Here is a 26,110-nt window from a genome sequence, read left to right as displayed (position 1 = left end):
TAACTCATACTAGATGATCATAATATAAGAACCTGAATAGAAAATAATAGAATAAGTTTGTGTAAGAGGGATCTTTTTAGTGGGGAAGGTTGGGGAGAAGGCTGGCTTGTTAGTTTTATTTTGTTAGTCCATTTGCAATATTGCAATAGAGTTGTTTAACTAGTTGTTTTTCTCAATTTTGTACCCTTGTTAGTTTCTATAAAGCTTATTCAGTTTACATTGCTCACCCTTTGTATTTTTAGTGTCTACTTTTATGTTTTATTGATTTCATAGACCGTAATTATTGCCCCAGTCATTTTACATGAAATATTTTTGGTTTCTCTATTCCCCCAGATGGAAGTCTCCAGCCATTTATTATTTTTAATAATTTTGTAATATTTCTATCATTACTCAAATAAAGCCATAGAGTTCATGCAAAGTGATAAAATAAAAAGGCCAACATTTTCCAACTTGGGTGCCTAAAATTTAGGCTGCTAAATCCATATCTAGGCAACCTAAAAATGGCCTGATTTTTTAGAAGTGCTGAGCACCTACAGATCCCATTAAATTTGCTACAGATATTCAGCACCTTTGAAAATCAGGCCACTTTTATTTAGGCATCAAGATATAGACATAGAAGCCTACCTTCAGGAACCCAAGTTTGAAAATTTGACCAAAATTTCCATTTATAAATGCTTTATATGAGTTTATTAAATTATTCATAAAAGTATATTATGGACACAACATTTTTTGAATTCTTATTTCATAATACAATGAAATTATGTTAGGTTTTTGACTTTATTTAAACTATACTAAGACAGACTTATGTGAGTTGTGCTACAGCTCCCCATATTGAAATCAAAATTATTCTGAAATGTAAAATATTTGTTGCGATTAGTTCACAGATCTGCAAGCTATGAGTAGTTTGTCTGTTTTACTATTAGGGTGGCATGAATCAAATGAACACCTGATGTATGTGAAACTGAGATTTTGTTTAATTAAACCTTCAGTTATTTTGTCATATATTCTCGTAGCTTCAGCCATGATAGTTTATTAAATACATCCATTCTTGACATTAAAAGAGTTGTATTTTTTTCATTAAAGCAAATAAACTTACCCAGTCAATAATTTATGTTGCTGTTTAGTTTAGATAGAATGAAAAATACACTGGCTTTTCCCCCCTAGGCTTTTAAAATCACTTCTGATCCAATAAATCAGATTTTATATATATATATTTTGTGAGGCCATCAATGAAAACAGATACCAGATGGACTCTAAAATAATGTAAATAGACTGGGATAAAAACCACTGTGTCATTTAGTCACTCGCTGTTAATTAAAACTTAAAAATTCCCTTAGGGTGCCTGTATCCTTGAGGGAAACCTTAGGATACCACGTTTGATTTTTTTTGTTTGTTTGTCTAGGTCCCTCCTTGACCCATATTAGCACTTTTTCAGCCAAGAAGCATTGGGCTGGCTCTGGCCTCATTTCAAAGCTTGCCAGTGTAAGCCAGAAAGGGTTAGCTGTTGGGCAATATGAGGCAATCTCTTTTCCCACAAGATGAGCATATTGTCTCCACAACACTGTGAGTCCCAAGCAAGTCCAGGTGCAGGTCCAATGCACTACTAGTACTGGCCAGCTTCTATAATTATTCTGAGGGACAGGATTTTCTGAGAGTTTCCCCTGCTTGTTGTTTTCCCTTGTGCATCAGATTGACCTCTGCTTTTAACCATACCAGGCAAACATATTTTCCTCTGGAACAATATATGTTGGCTGGAGAGGATCAATAGAAAATGATAGAAAGGGCTTTCTCCTCCCAAGATATGAGTGCACTTCAATACAAGAGTTTTTAAGTTTCAGTCAGCTCAGGGTTGAGATTGGGGTAACAAAATACCAGTAAATTGCCAGGTCAGGTTTATATTTATTATTTTATACTCAATAAAAATTGCAGGAGTAACATGCTTACTCAGGATGAAGAGTTGATTCCTCAATTGATTTATGCTGGCCTGATCCCAGTGCTACTATCAGATTGGTGAGGTTTCCCTGTAGTGGTGACACTGCTGTAGCCAATGGGGTGATTGGTCCCTTAGGACTTTGAAGAACCTTTACATATTGTCATAGTTTTCAGTGATATATTTTCTAGTGCTTTGTGCTGTCTTAAATGCCTCTAAGAATAGGGCTCCCACCACTTTGAGGAAAATCATTCCACATACTCTTAAAGATCTATGTCAGGAAAACTTTCCCTGATTTTTAGTGTAAAACTCCCTTTCTAAATTTCAGCCAGTTACTCCAGTTTATATCCTCTTTTACTGTGCTGTCTCTATTCAGTTTTATGCCCTTCAAAGATTAGTACACTTATCAGGTATCTTGAGACTTAGCTAATCTAGATATATATTACATGCAAAAAACTGCCTTAAATGAATATTAAGACTGAAAAGTCAAGCACTCCAAAATTGACACCCATATGAGTCATCAGCAGGGTATGAACATTTGGGAACTGTAAGGGGCTGGAGCGTGGTGGAATCTTTGAAGATTTTAACTGCTGAACTCTAAGAAATCTCTACAGAGCGTATGTGAACTATGATTTTTCAAAGGCTTAACCAAATTTGGTTGGATTTTCATCAGATCATTAAAAGACACATCTCTGATAAAAATAGCCTCCTGCTGCTCCAAAAAATGGGTGCTAGAGCTTCTCAAAGAAAAGATTGCTAGAATTTTTTAAATTTGGATGAAATTTTTCTAAAAAAATTCAGCCTGAGGCAGTTACCTAGCATGTAAAACTTCAGCACAAACAGTTAAAGTTTGGCAAAGTTATAAGCAACTGAAAGGGTCTTACAGTGGGAAGTGTCAGGCAGCCTTTGGTACTAAACCTGCCTATAATTAGTTCTGTACACTTTCCTTCAAACCAATCACTTGTTCTGGCCCCTCAGTCATTCTTATTGCTCTTCTCTGAACTCCCACCAACTTCTCTTTAATTTTGGAAATGACCAAAATGCAAATTCCAGATGTGGGCTCACCAGAGTCCTAAAGAGAAGGACTATCAAAATACATCATAATATGGGCATGGCAGAATCTTGCCCACATGCTCAGGGTTCAGCTGATCGCCATATTTGGGGTCGGGAAGGAATTTTCCTCCAGGGCCGATTGGAAGAGGCTCTGGAGGTTTTTCGCCTTCCTCTGTAGCATGGGGCACGGATCACTTGCTGGAGGATTCTCTGCTCCTTGAAGTCTGTAAACCATGATTTGAGGACTTCAATAGCTCAGACGTAGGTGAGAGGTTTTTCACAGGAGTGGGTGGGTGAGATTCTGTGGCCTGTGTTGTGCAGGAGTCAGACTAGATGATCATAATGGTCCCTTCTGACCTTAATATCTATGAATCTATGTTTTAAAGTGGATAGTTTAAAAATATTTCAGTTTGCCTGATTGCATCTTTTTTTAAATGTTTCATTGCTTGTGGATTTTCATCAGATGGACTGCAAGTACTATAGGTGTACCATGTACAGTGTCTTACTTGCACTTTAATTTAGACCAGCCTTATATTGGCAGTCAGCTCCTTATAAAAAGAAGCACTTTGTTTTGTCTCCTTAGAAGTTCAAGGTTGGCAGTTTTTTTGCTAAAGGGTTGTACTATTTGACTATACAATGTTTTTGGGTTTGATTTTTTTATGTTCACTAACATTTCTTTTTTCCTAAGAGAAAAGCATATGAGGAGATGTTAAATCTGCAAGGGTTGTCAAAGTTGAGAATTCTGACAGGCCTTCAGATCATGGAAATGTAGAAGATATTTTTCCTTGCCTGGTAGGGTAGCAATTGCTTGTCTTATAAGTATGGTGGTCTGGGAGATCCTGAGGATGTGATTGATCAATGCAGATAGTTCACCACAAGATTTCTTAAATTCGAATCTACCTGGCAGCGTATAGCTACATGTGTTTTTTGTAACGGATAAAAAGTAGAAGTATGCAGTTTCTTTCCTGGACTGAATTATGAATGTCAAAAAACCATGGGTTTATAACAACAGATGTTTGCAGATGCTAAAGCATGGGAGTGTGAATCAAGGTACTGCAACATAAACATGGGGAAATAGTTTTACTTTGTGTAATGATACATCCACTCCCAGTCTTTATTCAAGCCTAAGTTAATGGTGTCCAGTTTGCAAATTAATTCCAATTCAGCAATTACACCCCCCCCCCATACACACACACTGTTCCTCACATGTTCTTGTCAACTGCTGGAAATGGCCCACCTTAATTATCACTACAAAAGGTTTTTTTCCTCTCCTGCTGGTAATAGCTCACCTTACCTGATCTCTCTCTTTACAGTGTGTATGGTAACACCCATTGTTTCATGTTCTCTGTGTATACAAAATCTCCCCACTGTATTTTCCACTGCATGCATCACGAAAGCTTATGCTCAAAAAAATTTGTTAGTCTCTAAGGTGCCACAAGTACTCCTTTTCTTTTTGCAGATACAGACTAACACAGCTGCTACTCTAAAACATGAGAGTATTTTGGTGACTGGCAAACATTCCTGGAAAAAAAATAAACAGTAAAAATCACATTTTTCCAGAAATTTTGCATAGTATGCCTCATCAAATTGTATGTCCCTTTTGCTCAAAAACTTCATCACCCACCAACTTCAAAATTCACCCTAATGTCAGCCACCCCCTCTTTTGAATTACAAGGCTTTCTGAAATCTTTTGGCCCTTCTCTTCAAAAGTGACAATTTCTACTTAAGTAAAAAAAAGCACCAAAAAGAGGCTGCTGAATTGGAGAGGGAAAGAGAAAGAGAGAGACTTCTTCCATCAAAATAATCTTTGGCTTAGGGGGATAAGCACTGGGCTGGGAGCCAGATGACCACAAGTTCAAGTCTTACTTCTTTTGGACTGGTTTTAATAATTTTATATTTTCTTCACAGTCATTATTGAGCAAGTCCTTATATGCCTATTTTAGGAGTAAGGCAAGTATTATTTCCCTCCATTTTACAGATCAGACAACTGAGGATCTGAGTTGCAAAAGGCCACCTCTGGCAGGGAATAGTGTTCAGGTTGCTACTGTTGCAAAACCAAATCTCATCCATTTAGCTACACTGCATCTCAGAAAGTTTAGGTTAAAGCTATCTAGTTGGTTTTGCTCTCTCTAAAATGGGAGTCCCAGTCTACTCCCTCCACTATGACTCTCAGGTCTGACTCTTGTCCCTTCTGCGTTCCAGTCAGGCAGTTTGCACTCCTCTACTTTGCGTAAGAGCCAGCAGCGGGAACAATGAGAGCACAGGAGAGACAGTGTCCCTGCTCTCAATTCCAGTGCCCTCACAACAGCAGCCAGGAACAGCAATTGCAGGGAACATTCTGCTCAGTTTCTACACCCCAGAATGGAGCATGCTCATTAGCATGTACAGTTTAGCTGCCAAAACCCTAACAAGAGTCTACTAGGCATGTGCAAACTGTGATTTTTTTCAAAGGCTTATAACTTGGTCAAATTTGAATAGTTTTTCACAGGAACATGAGCAACAGCACATTCTTGGTGCCATGATGTCTCCCCTGCCAAATTTAAGTCAAAGTATGGAGGTACTAGAGCCTCTTAAAAAAGCAGTTCAAATAATTTTGATGACATATGGAATAAAAAATATTTTTCCTTTCCTTGTTCTTGGAAATGGCTCAGTTCTTTTTGCCGAAACTTTGCAAAACATTCAGCCTGAGGCAGACAGCTGGCATGGAAAATGTCAGCCCAAAAAGTTAGTTTAGCAAAGTAATAAACAACTGAACAGAGTGTTTTGTAATGGAAAGTGTTGGGTAAGCTTAACTAGAGACAGAACTATATGCCCATGATATATGCCTTATCTCTATAATACACTTTATGCACAATAACTCCAACTGGTCTGTTTAATGTAGGCCAGGCCACTGTTTAGAGATGATTTATTTACCATTTCTTATTAAAAAGAAATTAAACTTTATTCCTGGAGACTGTCATCTGTTTTTGTTACTAGAATCCTGATGAGTTTGAGCTAATTTCCTTGATACTTTATTACCAATTCAAAAAGGCTGCTTTGCAGAAAGTATCTTCAAGTGTCTTTTTTATATTAAACGTAGAAAAATCAAACATTTTATATGTATATAATGTGTGTATGTATATATATATATATATATAACTACCCACGCAAACTTATAGTATAAATAAATTTAATCTTGATAGCTTTGCAAAATTTTGTTTCCCAAATGCAAGAAAGTTGCCAATTCTGGATATGAGTTAGCATTGTATAGTAGTAAACCAAAGCTCATTTATAAAAGTACAGCTTCTTGATTTGCTGCTCTGTGGTTGAATTTTAATAAGATAAACATCTGCCAGTTGTCTGACAGTTAATGGCAGCATCAAAATCACTGAGTGACTAAGGTGACAAGTTACCTTGACATGTCAGGTTTTTATTGCTGTCCTTGGCATTTAAGGATCATGTATAAAGTGATATTTAATGAAGACTCATTCTGTTTGTCAGTTCCATGACATGATCTGTGTGATGGAAGGAATAATGTCCTGATGTCAACGTAAGATGAGAAGATTGCAGTAGATATTACCTGTCTTAATAGCACAGAAGTAGTCTGAGGAGATGTAGGCAAATCAGATTGCATGTTTTATCATCAGGCTGCCAGATGGAGCTTAGGTGATCTTATGTGAAAATTCAGGCACTGTAACTCAGTAACTGATGGGTTGTGTTTGGGGGAAAAAATCACTTATGGGGATTTACTACATTCGCTCCTCAGAGCAAGTGAATTTCTCTAGTTTGTGTAAAATTCTATTACTGTCAATTTTAATTACTGCAACTTTACAAATATGTAGCAGGGAACAGCAAATTATTTTAAAAAACCAATATGAACACATCATTTCAGCTTGGAATATACCTTTAATTTATTCAAAAGTCACTGGAAATTCATAAATTTTGCTTCAGTAAAATACAGTAATATTCTCCATATGCTCAAAAGGCTTCTTCAGCTACAGATCAGCATTGTATATTCTCTAGTTCCTGGTTCAAGTATATGAAAATGCACACCTTATTTGATACACATACATTTTTTTTCTTAAATATTTGAACAAGAAAATCATAGTAAGAGTAATATTCACTTCTGTAGTCCTGTCATCACAAAGTGTTTTTCCAATAATTATTAAGTTTCACAATACTCTGGAAGTAGATAGAGATGGGTCTGAGTGCCAAATCCAGCCATGAGTCATTTACATGCTTAACTTTACATACATGCATAGCCCCATTGATTTTGCAGGATTTGCGAAGTTTAGGTCCTCCAGAACCAATCTTTGACCCCAAAGTTTGGTAATTTTGAATATGGAATTTTGCTTCGAACCCTATAGTCAGTATTTGTACTTCTTAGTTTGGCGGGGTTCAGGTCCCGGCCAGTCTCTAGTTGGTATTATTATCCCAATTTCATAGATGGGAAGACGGAGGCATACAAAAGATAAAGTGACTTCCTCATGCTCACATAGCAAGACAGTAGCAGAACTATGAATACAAGCCGGACTCCCTATTTCATGTTTAAATCTCTAATTTATGTTGCTTCTCAATAGTGTTTATAAAATGTAATATCTGTTTTTTCCCCTGTACAGTAACTCCTCACTTAAAGTCGTCCCGGTTAAACGTTGTTTCGTTGTTACATTGCTGATCAATTAGGGAATATGCTCATTTAAAGTTGTGCAGTGCTCCCTTATAACGTCGTTTGGCAGCTGCCTGCTTTGTCCACTGCTTGCAGGAAGAGCAGCCCGTTGCAGCTAGCTGGTGGGGGCTTGGACCCAGGGTGGACCGGCAGCTCCCCATCAGCTCCCCGCTTCCCTAAGTTCCCTGTGAAGCAGCCGCCCAGCAGGCTATCAATTGACTGCAGTTCAGCTCTCCCTCCCCCCACTGCCATGTGCTGCTCCTGCCCTCTGCCTTGGAGCTGCTCCCCAAGCCTCCTGCTTGCTGGCGGGGGGGGGGGGGAGAAGAGGGGGGCTAATGTCAGGGTGTCCCCCTCCCCCTTGCTCCTGCACCCCACTTACCCCATCTCCATAGAGCAGGGGACACACGAAGCTGTGGTCTCAGCTTGCTGATTAACTTAACAAGGCAGTTTAGGTCAGCTACTTAAAGGGGAAATGACACACACACACACACACACTGTGTGTGTCTCTATCTCTGTCTGCCATGCTGTCTCCCTTCCTTCCATTCCTGCTGCCTTGTAGAGTGTGAGGCTACATTAACAACGAGTTAACTCCTTGAGGGCTCAGCCAATTGCTAGTTCATCATTTAGCAGTAAGGCATTTCCTGGGAAATATCCCACCCTCTGACTTCACCACCTCAATCAAGCTTCACAGTCATCACTGCTGTGTACAGTATTAAATTGTTTGCTTAAAACTTATACTGTGTGTGTGTATGTATGTGTACATATACGTACACACACACAGTATAAGACTATATATATGGTATTTGTCTGGCAAAAAAAATTTTTCCCTGGAACCTAACCTCCCCTATTTACAGGAACATAACTACAACATTAAGTGAGGAGTTATTGTACATTCAATATTATGTGATAGGCCATAATAGTGAAAATATGTCAAGAAAAAAATAGTACAGTATAAGTTACTGAGCAAAATTATTTTCTTAAATCTTGCTGGATTGGCAAAAATATTTTTTGCAAATACACCTGAGATCATGTGCAGTGGTATTGGACCATTTTAATATCTAGCATGTTTGCCAATATTTTACTGTAGTGTCTTTATATTTACTTGATATTGCCTGATCACTTCACATTACAAAGCCAGATCAAACTTATTCCAGTTAAAGGTCTGGTATTAAGATGTCATGGTAGGAAACTATAACTGTGGCTGAAGCTTTATTTGATGTTGTATATTGCTGCTTTTATTAATTTGAGGGATCTTTTTTTCCAGAAAGGTTCTAAAGGAAATCTCTGTTGGAGACCTCAACCCCAATGAAACAGTTGAAGCAAATCTAGAAGCACAACTACTCTCCAAGCTAGATCACCCAGCCATTGTCAAGTTTTATGTGAGCTTTGTGGAACGAGAGAGTTTCTGCATCATCACTGAATACTGTGAGGTAAGACTTCTTGTAAATTATTCTGAACAAATTAGAGGCAGTGTGTTTCTCAAAATAGGCCTTTTAGAAGACTTAGTTCATAACATTATTTATTTGCAGTATCATCTGCTATTTAGTAGGCACATTCCAAACACTTAAGAAAGATGGTCCTGCTCTGTGGAGCTCATAGACTAAGGATAAAATGAGTAGACTGACATCAGGGGAAGGGGAATAACAATAGGTAATTTAAATGCAAACCAATTTGATTCACTGTAGGCAGCATAACATAAGTGGGTCTTTAAGAGGAACTTAAATGTGGATAGAGTAGCGCCCTCAGGGAGGTTGTATAGGGGACTGTATGGAAAAAGGCATGGAGATCTGACAAATGGGCAGATGAAGCCGGGAGTGTTGGCAGAGTGCGGGGAATTGGGGCGGATATTATTAAATTTGTTAAGAGAGGATAAATAGAGAGGGGCAGAGTTATGTAGCTTTTTGAAGGTGGCGACAAAAAGCTTAAATTTGAAATGATGTTGGATAGGAAACCAGTGGAGGGATTCAAAGAGGGGAGTTATATGATCAAACTGATAGGAAAGGAAAATGAATTTAGTATCGGTATTTGCATGGACTGAAAGGTGGGCTTTGGTTGTATATGGGAGGCCAGTGTGGAGAGGATGCTATGGTGGTATAAAGCAGGGTATAAAATGAGGACCTGAATGCGACATTTGGCCGTGAGGATGGATACACAACTTGCTTGTCCATTACAAAGGATGTTCCTCATTGTTAATGCAACTGTATTTCTACTTCACACAGACTTGCTATCGCACTTCTATTATAATAATTTATGGAAAATGCAGAATTCTGATATAAATCATACAACATTTTAAACTTCTGTTCCCATTTTTTGTGAATCCCACATTTGGTTCATGGCAGGTTGAAAGACTTAGGTAAAATATATTGTAAGGTTTTAAAATGAAATTGTAAAAAAAACAACCAAGTCTAACCTTTTAATATTCTTTAAAAATTTCCCACCCAACTCAAAATGTGCAGTTATCCTGGATACTTTTATCTATAACTTGGCTGTTACTTTCCAAAAAAAATGGATTTTGTGCTGGAAAAATCACATTGTTGCAAGCGTCCAAATTTGGTCTTAACAATTAAGAAAATAAAATTCCATCGAATCAAAAATTAATTCACTCCTTAAAGTAACTTTGTTGATAATGAACTCTTCTTTTATTGTTGGTCTGGTCAAGTTTGTTCTGGAAATGACACAGTTTTTTCAAAGTTGTGAGACAGTGAATGACTGTCACTCTGTTGATCCAACATGTGTTACAAAAGAACTCTGATAAGTTGCAAATAACGCTTAACGGGGTATTTCTTTATGGTCAGATACCTATGGAACCGACGTATAAAATTAGGGAAAAGTCAAGTCAAGGGCCTAGATTCTTCCCTGTGTTAGGGCTACTTTTTACTGTGCCACTGGTACAAAGTGGCCCTAAAGCCAGAATAACTAGCCACAGGCACATCATACCAATGTAGGGGCTTTCTCTTCCTCTAATGCTGTAGAGCCTGCATAATGGATCCTATACCCAGCCCCTCCCTCGAGCTGGTATAGAGAGAATGGCTGAAGGAAAAGGGCATGGCAGGGACTCCCCTGCACCCAGACAATCACCAGCTGCTGCAACATGCCCTTCAGGTTATATGTAACCTGGGCAAGTAAAAGCAGCCTTCAGGCTGCTCTAATGTGGACTAGGAAAGCAGAAAATGTACTTCTATATTTGCATAGTTCTAATACAGCTTTATATGTAATGGCATATAGAGCTTTTCACCTAAAAGTTGTCTGTTTAAATCCTGCCTAAATTAATGGTGAGCAAAATTTGCTGCCACCTGATGGGTGTTTGGAAGCTTACTGTGTTCTATGTCCAGTTTCTAATGTACAGAACTACTTCCACAATTGGCAGTAATTGCTACCCTAGCTGACAGGTTAAGAAGAAAGACCAATTTTTAAGTTAGCATGGGAAGATGAGGTACCCCTTGTTCTATTTCCTCCAAACTACTGTGGCTTTGAACCTTGCTGATGGAACAGTGCAGTGCAAGCCTCCTGTGCAGCTGCCTGAAGCTGTGCCTGTTCTATGAATAACAAAGTACTTCAGTCTGGCACTTTTCATCAGTGCTAACGACACTCGCAATTATAGAAGAGAAGTGTGTGTGTTCTGGTTTGTTTTTGTGGACTTCTTTGGTGGGTGACCCATTTCAAATATTTTAAGGCAATATAAAAACAGTCACGTCAATCTGATTTCAAACAAAAGTACCTAGATGAACCTCTGATTCTATTTTGGTGCCTAAAACTGGACATCAGTGAAAGATAATTCTTAAAAACAATAATGGATTACTTCCCCTAAATGACATATGATTTTTTTTAATACAACAATGAAATGTAAAACATAAGTCATTAAATTCTCAAAAGAAAAATAACTTCATTTCCTTTCTTCAGTGCAGTTTCAGTTCAGCCTGAAATACACATTCTCTAAGGAAAATTAGCAACTTTAGTCACGAATGCTTGTTCACATTATCAATCATAAAAGCCAAAAAAGCAAATCCCGTTTGAAAATAGTTATTACTGCGTGTTATACAATATTCATGAAATTTAAATGTCTGAAGTAGCTTGACATCTTCCTTGTCCTTTGCTTTATTTCCTTCTCTCCTGAACATTAATATACTAACCTTCCCAAACACAAAATAGGAAGAGTGCACTTCTTCAGGGTTTCCTGGCAACAACATTTCAGAGTTGTTTTTCTTGAGCAGTTTTTCCTAAGTTACTTACCTTTTACACAGAATCAAGCTTAGAACAATTTGTAGGTCATTGAAGCCAATCTTTTAATCATGAAGGCTGAACGTTATTTCAAAATGGTTATGTTAGGACAGGGAGGAAGAGTGGGTGGAGCATGGTCCGCTGTGGTAATCCCCATCAGGTATATGGTCCTTATGGGACCTTAACCAGCTAGACCAAGTTAGAGCAGGCACTTTGGAGTCGGGTGGGGAATCAAGGAGCTGTCACTGGTTGTGAGTTCTGAGCTTCTTTTCTTTTCTCTTCTCCCTCTTCTGGACTGGCTTGGTTGGCTCCATGGGATAGGGGAACTATCCCTTTCTAGGTACATTACTAGGCTCAGGCAGAGCCCATCTAGCTAACTTGTGGAAAAACAGGTAACAGAGAAACTAGTACTACTATCTCCTACCTACCTCAACATAGAAGGCAATGAGGTTGGTCAGGCATGACTTGCCCTCGGTGAATCCATATTGACTGTTCCTGATCACCTTCCTCTCCTCCAAGTGCTTCAAAATGGATTCCTTGAGGACCTGCTCCATGATTTTTGCAGGGACTGAGGTGAGACTGATGGATCTGTAGTTCCCTGGATTCTCCTTCTTCCCTTTTTAAAAGATGGGCACTATATTTTCCATTTTCTAATAATCCAGAACCTCCCCTGATCACCATGAGTTTTCAAAGATAATGGCTAATGGCTGTACAATCACATCAGCCAACGCCCTCAGCATCCTCAGATGCATTAGATCTGGCCCCTGGACTTGTGCATGTCCAGCTTTTCTAAATAGTCCTTAACCCGTTCTTTCACCACTGAGGGCTGCTCACCTCCTCCCCATACTATGCTGCCCAGTGCAGCAGTCTGGGAGCTGACCTTGTCTGTGAAGACCGAGGCAAAAATAGCATTGAATACTTCAGCTTTTCCCACATCATCTGTCACTAAGTTGCCTCCCCCATTCAGTAAGGGTCCTACACTTTCCCTGAACACCTTCTTGTTGCTAACATACCTGTAAAAACCCTTCTTGTTACCCTTCACATCCCTTGCCAACTGGAACTCCAATTGTGCTTTGGACTTCCTGATTACACCCCTGTATGCTTGAGCAATATCTTTATACTCCTCCCTAGCCATCTGTCCAAGTTTCCACTTCTTGTAAGCTTCCTTTTTGTGTTTAAGCTCACCGAAGATTTCTCTGTTAAGCCAAGCTGGTCGCCTGCCATATTTGCTATTCTTTCTGCACATTGGGATGGTTTGTTCCTGTGCCCTCAATAAGGCTTCTTTAAAATACAGCCAGCTCTCCTGGACTCCTTTCCCCCTCATATTAGCTTCCCAGGGGATCCTGCCCATCAGTTCCCTGAAGGAGTCAAAGTCTGCTTCTCTGAAGTTCAGAGTCCATATTCTGCTGCTCTCCTTTCTTCCTTTTGTCAGGATCCTGAACTTGACCATCTCATGGTCACTGCTGGCCAGGTTGCCACCCACTTCTACTTTCCCTACCAGTTCTTCCCTGTTTGTGACCTGCAGCTCACGAAGATCCCGGCCCCTAGTTGGTTCCTTCAGCACTTGCGCCAGGAAGTTGTCCCCAACACTCTCCAAAAACTTCATGGATAGTCTGTGCACGACTGTATTGCTCTCCCAGCAGATGTCAGGGTTATAGAAGTCCCCCATGAGAACCAGGGTCTGTGATCTGGAAACGTCTCTTAGTTTTCTGAAGAAAGCCTCATCTACCTCATCCTCCCGGTCTGGTGGTCTGTAACAGATGCCCACCACGACATCTCCCTTGTTGCTCTTGCCTATAAACTTAACCCAAAGACTCATGGTCTTCAATATCTCTAACTGGAAGGTTGTTTTCCTTTTAGGCTGCATGTATTTTGAAAAATTATATTAAACAGAATTTTTAGAAAGCTACATTGATAAAGATCAGCATTAGAATTAAAGGATGTGTCCTCTAGCCAATATCCCTCTGGGTCTCAGGTAACAACTGAGTCTTATATTTTGGCATAAGAAGAAATGTTTATAACCCTTCTCTTAAACATGCAAATATCCTCCAATGTTTCAGGGTCGAGATCTAGACTGCAAAATTCAAGAATACAAAGAAGCCAAGAAAATATTCACTGAAAGCCAGATAATAGAATGGTTTATACAGTTGTTGCTTGGAGTCAACTATATGCATGAAAGGTACAGTAATTTACTTTAATATGAGAGCAGTTAGGTGTGATATGACAGAGCAGACTTGTATTGGCTAATTACAGATATTCAAATGGAAATAAAACCCTGCTGATTATTTTTTTCTTTGATATAAAACACTTTTGAATTAATATAGTATGTGTAAAGTGGTTATTGAAAAATCATTTTGCAAGAACAGTGCATTTTTTAAGGGTCTGACCCTTCAATATCTATACTTCTATTTCAACCTATCATCTAGCAATATTATGATGACCCTCTTTTAGCAGTAGTCATCATTTGCAGACCTTTATTTTCTAAGATCCAGGTGACAGCCTTGAGAATATAGAGTAGAATCAAAACAGTTAATCAAATCTTGTGATTAAAACAAATATTCAGCCTTATAAGAGAGAGAACACATCTTAAACATAAAGAGTAAAATTTATCTCTGGAGCAACTCCATTAATAAAAATGAAGTTACCTCAGGGATAAATTTAGCCTAATGTTCCTCATTTTGGATATGTGTTTGAAGGCACATACTACTTTCATTAGTACATCAACGACTTAACCTAAAAAAATACTGCAGGTGACTCAGGCAATTATGTTTCGAATCTCTAAGTGATGAGCATATTTTTATAACTAATAATGTAAGATCCATGACACCAGAGGAAATAAATTAGTCATTCCGCAAAGTTCCACAGGTTATTTATTTCAAATCTACTTATAAGGTCCACTTATTCTTCTCTAGTCTAGAGATATGAAGAGAGAAATAATGATTCCACTCAAAGGCTGAATGGCTTTGTCTAGGCTAGATAAATTTGGCAAGCTGACCACTGTTTGGTCTCAACAGCACATCTGTAACACCCCTCCACCTTCATGTCCACACACAATTGCTCCCAGCAATCTGCAGACAGTTGAACTACTATTTGGATTAGTTTTGCTTTGAGCAAGGCTAGCCACCGTATGATATTCTACCTAGCCAGTCTCCACTAATGTACTCCCAATATGGACAGTGATTTCTGGCATACTAACCCTGGTGGTGCAAATAGTCCTATCAGTGTACTAAACACTACTTAGGTAGCTTGTCTAGTCCACTTTTTCACATTTCATTACACAGGTTAAGTTTGACCTAGACGGGACTCCTCACATGCTGAAAGTTACGCATGGGCTAAAGTGCTTTGCTGGATCAGGATCAGCGCGCTTAGCACTTTGCAGGATTAAGCCCTAGGAGAGCAGACACGGGATGAGAGACTCCTTTCTCCGTGGCTTTTGAGAAGTTCTAGAGCAGGGAGCCTAACTTTCAGCATCTTCCCTTTTTCTCTCTTTTTCATCAAAGTTGTTTGTGGCTGTTGGCTACACTGAAGTACCAGGGTGATGAGCTTGATATAATATCCTATATAGCTAGCTCTACCCTCCCAAATCCCAGCATATTTCATCCTCCCATACTCAAAGACTTGGACGCATGCCAGTCTTTTAGGGATAAGAATCCCCTAGCTGTGCAGGCAGTTATTTTAGCAGAGGTTGGTACCTTTGCCTATACATCTACAGACTGTGCTGACGAGAGCATGATGGATAGAGGTCTTTGCTTTGAGTGCTGCCTTTCAGATTATCCAAGCAGTGCTTTCCCAGCATTTGCCTCAGACAGAAAATGAGGAATAGGATTGAAATGAAAAACCTCAACATCTAATTAAACTACCAATTTTCTTTTTCAAACTCCAGTTGGGGAATTAGGCATTAGGAATGCTGATATCCTGGAAAGACAGTTTTGTGTGAACCCTTACTTAAACATATATTCATGAAATAAGGGGATATACTATGTAATAAAGTGAGAATAAAAAAGCTTTGCTGTCCTAGGCTCTTAACTTCTGTCTTTCCCCTGTGACTTTCATCTCTCTATGTCTTCTGTATCTCAGGTTCTCCCTCATGTGCCTTTTATCAACTTTCTCCCTGTACTGTATTTTTCTTGTCTTCCACTTGGTCTGCAAATAAATCTTTAGAACTCTCTCTGGTAAATAAACCTCCCTTGGTAAATAAATGTATTAAACTACTGGGCTTCCTGAGAAGTACAGTTTAATTCTCCAGTGGCAGCAACAATTTGAGTTTTGAATAGCTATTTATTTTCTCTCTTTGAGTCATCACTGTTTAATGGCACTTCCCCAGCCATGCTCAGATAGTTTGACAATTTTTATTTGCATTCCTTTTAATGTGCCATATATTTGTATATAGATGCACATTTTAAAAAAATATTCTGTACCTTTCTGGTATTGCTTTATTATCATGCACCATAAAAACTACATAGCAAGAATGTAAATATGTGGACTTTTTAATAAGTCTATAACAGGCATCCATTCTAGGTACTAAAAATATAATTGCCAGCCTCTATTTATATGATTATACTGATTTCTTCTCTAACAATATGGAAAAATTATAGCACGCTTTTAATCATTTCCAGTTCTAGTGCGAAGACAACATGGCCCTAAAACTGGAAAACATGAGTATTCATAAACAATTGCATTTCATAATAAAAAAAAATTTCTTGGATAGTGTGAAGGAGAACTTTTGCTCAGGAGCATTTAAATTGCATACATCTATCCACATAGCTGAGCATGTGCCTACAGCTTAGCTGAAACTACTGGTTCAGTACTGTATTTAAAAATTCTATTTTCAAAACAAGATGTTTTTTGCTTTGGATTTTTGCAGTGACAGTACAGATTAGAAAGATTTTCATCTTTTTCTTGTGCCTCACAAATCTCAAAGGGTATGATTATCTCATGGTGACCACACCACCTACTGTGTATTTTACATAATTGGAAGTTTTTTTGGATTTGAACTTGACAGCTAAATTGTCTAGAATAAATGGATGCACATCTCATCTATCATTAGTATAACAGAAGAGAGAAATAATGGTCTGTGTGCTTAATGGTCTTGTTTAGGTTAGAGAAAGTTAGCATGCTAACCACCATTTGGTCTAGCGCTTGCAACACATCACATGTCCACACACAAAATTGCTCCTAACAGCATCCAGGCAATCACGCCATTGTTGAGACTTCTTTTGAGTAAAACTAATCACTATGTGGTTCTTCCCCTTGGTAATTTCCACTAGAGCAGTTTCAAAATGGAATGATTTTGGCATGGTAGCCCCAATGATGCAAATAGGCTTTCAACTACCATCCTACAGCGCACGAGGCACTGCCTAGATTACATGTTTGGTCTTTCCTCCTTCTACTACACAGGAGTCAAGTTTGCCAGAAGCCACTTAGCTCTACAAATAGTTCTTCACACTGTTCAAATTAGTTCCACAATATTTTCACAGCAGTAAACTTCACTCTGTTTCAGTTGGTAGCATATGGCAGAGGAAGCCTTATTCAGCATGAGCGGAGCATGCTGAAAAAAGTTCTTCCATACTTTTCTATGAAAATAGATTGTTTCTGTCTACTGCACCTTGAAGTATGGTGCTTTTATATGACAAGTAAGGATCAAATGCACAGTCTGTTGTACATAGGCATGGATAAATTTATAACATTTTTAATAACTAAATGTAGCCACATTTGAAGCCCACCCTTTGGAATCCAAATCCTACCACCCAGAAATCAGTGACTGGTTGTTTACTTCAGAGTTTCTTTGTGATGAATAGTAGCCGCAGAATGTATCCATCTGTACAAAGTGAGACATTTTATATAAAAATAAATATGTATACATATGTGATATAAAGGTGAATGTCACTTTAAATAGCTTAATGTTCCTTGCTAATTTAATGTATGACAAATGCATGTATACTGCTTTAAAAAGTTGCTATAACAAGTATATTTCATTTGTTTATTTAGAAACCTTGGTAAATACCCACTGCATAATCCATTGATAATTCATTCTCATATTTTAATGCACTATAGAAACAAATTGGTTAACTATTATCCTTGATGACAAGAACTGGAAGAAGTAGTTAAAATATTAAAATACTATTGAAATCTTTTCTTTATATTTCACTAAGCATAAAGACTCATTTTTCAATCTGCAGTCTATAAATATACAATAATGCCTAATATTAGGCATTTATTATTTGTATTTTATTGTTTGTTATTTGTGAATCGTATATATTGGATTCCGTGAAATTACCTTTGTATCTCATGAAAAAAGTACTTTCCCAAAGATGTGGACTACATTGCTCAGTTTAATGATACACCAGAAGAAGTTATTGTCTCAATATGGAAAACATTTTAGAAATCACTACACTGTTTCAGTTCAGAGCACTTTAAAAATTTCAGGAAAAACAGGGCAATATTTGAAGACAGCTGAACAACGACTGTAGTCAGTTACCATATTTGATTTTATTGCTCACCCCTAAGGATTCTAGAGCCTCTGGTGCTCTCTTTATCTATTGTAAATGGTTGAAGAATTGGTCTCAATGAGACTACATGCAATACCAGTAACTGTAGGTATTGCAGACTGTTTTTCTAACTCCATTCAGGGGCAGATTATTGCCTGAAAGAACACTGTTGCATATGCAATGGACACTGCAGAAATCAAGTGGGGAAGGTAGGACCTAGATAGGATGGTGGGACGTGAGGGAGCCCTATGGGGGGAGAATTAACAAAAATTCCTTGAGCCTGTGATTTGCATGTAATATAGATTATGGTGATTTTTTTTTTTAATTTCGTGCGGGGAGGAAGATAAGGGTGTCATGGGTAGAAATTTCAAGAAGTTGAGAAAATATGGTTACACACAGCACTACTCATGACTTATGGTGTCATGTGAATCTTTGAGGAACAGCTTGGTTAAAACTGATTGGAGAGACAGAGAAAGAGAGAGGAGAGAATGATATATATATTTAATAGATATATTTTGTTTTTTTTCAAGGAACACTTTTTCCCTGAGAGGGGGTTCTCAGACCTTTGAGGATCCTCCACTTTTTAATTCCTCTATTCTGAAGTATCTCATGGTGAGGATTATCCTTCTGGCAGATGACATAACATAGCTCCCTTAAGAGCACCCAGATGGGTAAAAAGAGCAACAGGTTTTGTTCCCTTCCATCAGAGGCTGAATAGGTTGCCTCTGCAGCTCACCTAATTCCTTACATCAGAGGAGTGAGCGATAGTCTCAAACTGTGATACCTGCATTCATGTGTTTTATGCTAGGTTCCTAGTTCCTAATATTGCAAATGACTGCACATGGATGCATTTCTGCACCCCAAGGAGCCTCATTGAAGGCAATGGAGCTAGATGCAGGTACAGGGATGTGCCTGTGTATTGTGAGTTGCAGGACTGGGTCCTAGTCTGCCAGGCTGGCCTTTAGTAACACAGTTCTAATGAAGGAAGTGGCTGGGTTAGTGCGTTTGACTATAATTTCCCCAGATCAGATGAAATTGAATTCCCCTTTGTGTTTCAGGCGAATACTTCACAGGGATTTAAAAGCCAAGAATATTTTTTTGAAAAATAACCTTCTTAAAATTGGTAAGATTTTCTTACTTTCTTAGATGACTTCTAGTACTATAGAAAATTCCATCACAGATGTTATAAGTATGTAGATTTAAATTAGATGGTATCTAGAGGTGTTTAATACACTGTATCTTTTTTGTTGTATAGTTCTAAAACGATGGTAATGCCTAGTTTTGTGATGGCTTTTTAACTTGGGGATGTCAACTTTTCATGCACAAGCATTTGAAAACAAAAGGATATCTTAAGGCATTATTTTATTTTGAACTTGATCTAGACTTGAGAAACGATGTATATCTTTTGTATAGAAGATTCATGACCAATTGATTTTTCTCCATGTTTGAAAAATCATTGCAAGTTTTCCTTGTAAAATCATTTTATGTCCTTATGAACATTCATTATAGATAATTAAAACGTGCATAGAATTTAGTCTCCAGCCTTTTCTAATAGTTATTTGTATTTGTAATAGTTATTTCCACCCATTACACCCTAGATTTACTAATCTTTATATAAACTGGTTCTTTTTCATTTCAAAATGAAATATTTGTAGGAACATATTGCGAAGTCCTGTCAAGACACTAGAACTGAGAAAACTCTGGTCTCTCTTATTTTTATAATATGCAGATGTCTTATTTTCAAAGATTGTACAATATTAACATTAATAAAATAATGCCCCTTTTCAAAATCTTTTCTGCTGAAATAATTGCAAAAGCAATAACTTTTCCCCCCTCATAAAACAGTTCTTGTCTTTTCTGTATAAGGGCATATGTTCATGCACTGCATCTGTTTTATTCCCCTTTGTAAGGGGGATAGGTGTACTGACTCTTATACTCAGTATGTTTGTGTCAGTCACAGCCATATTGTTAGTTAAATTTATTAGTAATTTTTCTTTACTTCTTCTAAACATTCTTTTATATGAATATCATGGTAATGAAAGGTTCCAGACTGATATTGTAGCAATTTGATCTAAACTAATCTCTGATTTTCTACTGCACCCATCACCATGGTGACAAGGTGTCGAAATCCTCTATTTAAAAGGTACAGCATGCATAGGCATCAGCAGTGCAAAATTCTCCACACTGCCTAGACAATATGCCTTGGCCTTGAACTGTAGGAATCACATCAACAGGGGAGACAAAGTTTATTCTCCATTCCCTTTCAATCCTTAGCATCTCTGCTGAGAGTATAAGCAACGTTGCCAGTTAGTGCTGCTTTCTGTGAGATGTATGGACATTAATCCATGGGGGAAAGGACTGACTCTGTCAAATCAATTTATAATATACCAGACAGCCATAAGATGGAAAAAACTTCTGTTTACTATTAGCTTTGGCTGCATTTGAATCAACAGTGTAGAAGTGAAAAGTTCTCATTACCAATACTCTGATCCATTCAATTACCCCAATTTTTGTGTTTCAAGAGGCAGATCTTTGTTGATAATTGTCATAGCTCCACTGATTTCAGCAGAGTTATGAGAATTCATACCAGCTGAGGATCTGGCCTCAAATTTTTTAAATAATATTAAATTATAAAATGTTATACTAAAGACACTCAAAGTAAGTTTAGAGTTCCTGATTTGATTTTTAGTCTAGATTTTCTTACCTACCTAGTATTTTTTTTAAAAAAATACAATTTTATTTTAAGGAGACTTCGGAGTTTCTCGTCTCTTGATGGGATCGTGTGATCTGGCAACTACGTTTACTGGGACACCTTACTACATGAGCCCAGAGGCACTGAAACATCAAGGTTATGACACAAAATCTGACATTTGGTGAGTGGGCAACATGCTGTTTGGACTGGACTGCTTGTAATGAGCAAGTCAATTAAAATGCATTGGTTTTCTAGGTCACCATCTATTTGCTTGTATTATGTGCTTGCTATTTTTTTCTTTAAAAATTTTTTTGAATACAAAAGAAGTCAGGGCCACCTGGTTAGAATGCTTGACTACTCCATTAGAACTATTCAAAGGCATTTATTTCAGTTCATAGCTATGTTGCAATTTGGAGCTTTGTTCCTCATGTTTAGAAGTGAGTAGGCTGTTGTCATAGGACGAGCTGGGCCTTTAAGGGGAAGATCAGGCGCAGCCTCTGCCAGTACCTGTCTTTTCTTCCAGGTCAAGGAACTTGGTGGAGAAGGATCAGGTGATCATAGACCAGGAGCAAGGCCAGTTGGGAAGGGGGAGACAGGATAAAAGACAGGTTCCGTTCATTGGTGAGAGAAGTAAAAGGAGAGCAGCAGCTTGCTGTTAGGCTTTTCAGTGACTGGGATCTGGGAAAGGACCAATAATGGTTCCCCTTGCAAGGGCACCAGGAAGATCCTGTGAGGGGCTTGATTGAAGAAGCCTGGAAAGGGTACGGGGAGGAAGGAAACAGTAGGAGGTAGTCCTTGGATCCATGAAATAGAAATTTGTAGTGTGAGGACAGACAGATGCTTTGCACCACAGGGTCCTACGGTCAGATCCTAGAGTGGTGGGAGAGCTTGGGCTCACCTATTGTGTCACTGAGGGCTTGGCTACACTTGCAAGTTAGAGCACATTAAGTCAGTCCCGGACATCCTAACTCCTGAGGTGTCCACACTGGCAAGGCATGTAGGGCGCTTGGACTCTGCGGCTGGAGCGCCCCTGGTAATCCACCTCCACGAGAAGCATAGAGTTTGCTCCGCCCTGGCTGAAATGCCGGGGTGTCAGTGTGGGCGACATGTTGCATTACTGTGCTGTGATTGGACTCCGGAAACATCCCATAATCCCTTGAAGTCAAGTGGCCACTCCGGTCATTGTTTTGAACTCGGCTGCAGGCATGCGGATATCCCCTTTCAAAGCTCTGTTTCTGACAGCCAGCTTGCTTATCTGCTCTGGGACACAAAGCAAACCATTACTGTGGAATGCTCCTGCTGCAGAGGCAGGCATTTGTGCCTGTGTCTGAGAGAGAGAGGTGGGGGTGGGGGCTGGTGTCGGGGTTTCCCCCTTCCCCCTGCCGCTGTCTGAACTTACAAGACAGCTTGCTGACATCCTCTGCCCCCCAAAACACACTGTCTCTCCCTCCACGTACACACTACACACTCCCTGTCACTCTCCACTCTCCCATTTGAAAAGCATGCTGCAGCCACTTGCACACTAGGATAGCTACCACAATGCACTGCTCTCTGTGGTGTTGCAAGAGCTGCTAATGTGGCATGCCACTGCCCTTGCAGCTGACGGTGTGAACACACTGCAGCGCTTTCCCTGCTGCTGTCTCCGAGGGTTGGTTTAACTCCCGGCGCTCTACATCTGCAAGTGTAGCCATAGCCTCATAAGTGGTGGGAAAAACCACAGTGCCCAAGGTTGAAGAACTTTATGAGCCCCTGAGATAAAGGGCAAAGGACCAAGTCGAGATACTTAAGCCTAAGTGATGAAGGACTTTGGCTAAAGGGTATGTAGAAACCCCTGCAGACAAAGGGAAATAGTTTTGGTTTGGGGACTTTTATTTGCTGTGGAATGGTAGGATTCTTGATTTGGCCAAATCACCCTACCAGCCCAAGGGAAACCTCCAGGGGAGGTTTCAGAGTAGCAGCCGTGTTAGTCTGTATGCGCAAAAAGAAAAGGAGCACTTGTGGCACCTTAGAGACCAACAAATTTATTTGAGCATAAGCTTCCATGAGCTACAGCTCACTTCATCGGATGCGCATCCGATGAAGTGAGCTGTAGCTCATGAAAGCTTATGCTCAAATAAATTGGTTAGTCTCTAAAGTGCCCCAAGTGCTCCAGGGGAGGGAAACTGAGACACAATAGGGAAACAGAGGCAGTGGCACGCACTTGACACCGGAGAGGTAAGCACACCCTCACAGTCATCTGTCGTAGACAATAGTTTATCATTTTCCTGCTATTCTAAAAATATTTGTAAGCGACTTACTGTCTCATATTCTAAAATGGCCATTACCTTCCCAAAGAATGTAGTATTTCTTTAAAAAAGGGACTTGTTTGTTTTTTGCGGGCACATGTATCTGAGTGATTGCTTTTTTTTAATATTCCAAATCAGAAAATTCTCTGTATAAGACTTTGAACGCTGGAGTGCAGTTTTATTACTGAATTACTTGGAATCCCTGAAGATTTATGCCACCTTTTACTCCAGTCCTTCTCAGATATATTGGTGGCACCTGGGGGCAGTTCTAAATATTGAGAACAGATCACCAAACTTTTAGACACTAGTAACATTTACTATTATTCACAGGCAATATACTGTAATATTCAGCTTGTGTCAAGGGATGAGTCAGGAATCTCGTCTCATGCTTCCTGTAGCTGAACTGAGAAAGATTTTATGTCAGATTCTCCACTTTAATCTGGGCTCAACGCTATGAAAGTGTCATTCCATTCAATAAAAAATATTGAGAGGGATTTCAAAAGATGTGGGAAATAACTCATTCAGCCCGCAGTGAAATCCTTTTCAAGCCATGAATTATAGTTGTTGTTACTGAGTTGCCATAAGGAGTATTTTATTTTTTTGCAATATGAGCAGTTTTATCAGTGCAGCTTTCGGTACATTAAACGTAAAGAAAGTGGGACAAATTCTATTCATAACTACATCTATGCAATCCCTCTGATGTCGTTGGGGTTGTAGATGGCTAAATGAGAGCAGAAATTGCTCCAGTATATTGATATAGTATCTGTTGATTACATTTCCTTATGGTAAAGCACCAAACCACACAAAACAGAACCATCACAAGCAATAACTTTATTCTAGATATTATACTTCAAATATTTCATGGTACTTTTCAGATCTAGTCTTTAAAGGCTGTCTTCTACACAGGATTATTACTCTTGGGTCTTGTGCTCCCAGTGCAAGAGACGACAGAACTCCTATAACTCAAAACTTTTCCGCTGTCTGAGGTAGGGGTACTGAAGATCCACATGTACCATCAAATACCAGAACCTCAGCCCTAAGTAACTTCTCATCAGCTCCTTGTTAGTCAAGAAAGCTGAGATCAGATCCCATCAACCATCATTGCTCCAATTCTACTTTGATCTGTGACAGGTTTTGAATTTCTTCTGTTGGTTCCCTCAGCCCTTCAGTTAGTCTTTTAATACCGCATCTGTTTTTTTGTGTGCATCTGCTCATTCTTACACACTTGAGGCTACGTGGCCCTGAAATGCTGGCCTTGGTGTTAGCTTTAGATTCTACTTGTTAGTCAGTTTGTTTGGGAACCCTTCTTCACGTGCCACTGAATTGTTAATTTGGTTCCTGCACTTCATATTTTGAGTTGACATTTTTCAGTGCTTTATGTATGAAACTTTAACACATTAAGTTCCAACAACAATACTTAATTTGCCATTCTTTGTCACAGCTTTGATGCATTGAGGTTTTGTGTCCAGACCTTAAAATGCGTTGAGACTTGGAGATGTTGTATCCTATTTTGTTTCTGATGCTTCTGAATGTTTCTTTCTAGATCCATGCTGAAGCTTCTGGATGTTCAATTCAGATATATTTTCCTTTCAATCTACCTTGTGATCCAAGATACCATCATTCCTCTCATTGCCAATAATGAAAGATCAAGAGTTTTAAAAAGTGTGAATGTGACAGAAAGGTTTCACTAACCGGCAAGTGTGACTACTGCATTTTTGAATGAGCTTGCTCTGCCCTTGCATCCTATATTGATAAGTTGGTGAAGACACTTCACACCTCTCTCCCCTTGTCCAGGGACTCAAGAAAAAAAGTACAATTTGCCCTAAAATACCACTGACTGTACTTCCCTGTCCCCACAATAGAGTGTGATGGTGGAGGTGGCTATGCCTGGCGGGGAGACCTTTATTCTAAAACCCAATGTCACCTTTATTTATCTGAGGCTGGATAGAAGACTGATTCCATCCAAGTTAATTTGACAGCTATTTTGACCTTTCATGAACTAGTAATTGAAGGTAGATCAGTATTTCTGTGCAGACCCTTATCATCAGGTTAGTGCAAGCTTTGACACATTTGAGGGCCAAAGTCCACTAATGTGGTTCTGACAAAGATGATGAAAACTCCTTTTGAACCATTCAGTATATGAGGAGCTTTTTTTTTTTTATGGAAGCTCATTTTCCTAGGGATAGTTATTTCAGCTCATAGATCTGCTTTATACTATATTTTACAAGTATACAGTGGTGTTACAGACTCATCCTACATTCCTTCCAAAGATGATGGTAGGTTTCTACATTAGTGAGCCTATCATCCTGCTAACATCTTCCCATGACTGCATATCTTTCATGTATCTTCTCCTCAAATTTGATGTTCAGATATCCTTTGGTTTCTACTTATTGTGAACTAAAGACCTTAGAAAGCCCACCCAGATTTTCCTTTCTTTTGGCAATGAATCATTAAGCACTGCTGTCTTGAACGAGTCATGTTTATGTGACCGTAAGATTGTATTCTGGCAGGCCTGGAGACAGGTTCCATTTCAGGACACATGCTAGGCAAGATATGTACATTTGCAAAGCTCTGTTGTTAAGATTCAGCCTGTAGAGAAGAACTTCAGTTTGGTTTCTAAGTACTACAGAAACCATCCTAGTCCTTAGAATCTCTTTTTTTTTTGGAATATTTTTTATATAAAGCTTTGTTTTATGAGGACTCATCCTTAATGCTTTGTCACTTTTCACCTTTTGTTCCTTTTTTTTTTTTCAAATTAAAAATTTGATTTTGATTTGATTTAATTTCAAATTAGCCCAC

General features: G+C 38.8%; 1 protein-coding gene across 6 annotated transcripts in view; it reads left to right on the top strand.

Annotated features, from left to right (window-relative positions):
- Positions 1–26,110, top strand: part of NEK11 (NIMA related kinase 11) — a 166,700-nt gene that overhangs the window by 41,403 nt on the left and 99,187 nt on the right. For all 6 annotated transcript variants that reach the window (XM_048838753.2, XM_048838756.2, XM_048838755.2 and 3 more), the window contains exons 3-6: positions 8,893–9,058; positions 13,907–14,025; positions 19,393–19,457; positions 21,081–21,207. In XM_048838753.2, the coding sequence (XP_048694710.1) occupies positions 8,893–9,058; positions 13,907–14,025; positions 19,393–19,457; positions 21,081–21,207 (477 nt within the window). The remainder of the gene's footprint in view (positions 1–8,892; positions 9,059–13,906; positions 14,026–19,392; positions 19,458–21,080; positions 21,208–26,110) is intronic.

The sequence above is a fragment of the Caretta caretta genome, chromosome 2, assembly GCF_965140235.1.
Source record: "Caretta caretta isolate rCarCar2 chromosome 2, rCarCar1.hap1, whole genome shotgun sequence".
Lineage (NCBI taxonomy): Eukaryota > Metazoa > Chordata > Testudines > Cheloniidae > Caretta > Caretta caretta.
This window is presented reverse-complemented; position numbering and strand designations above follow the sequence as displayed.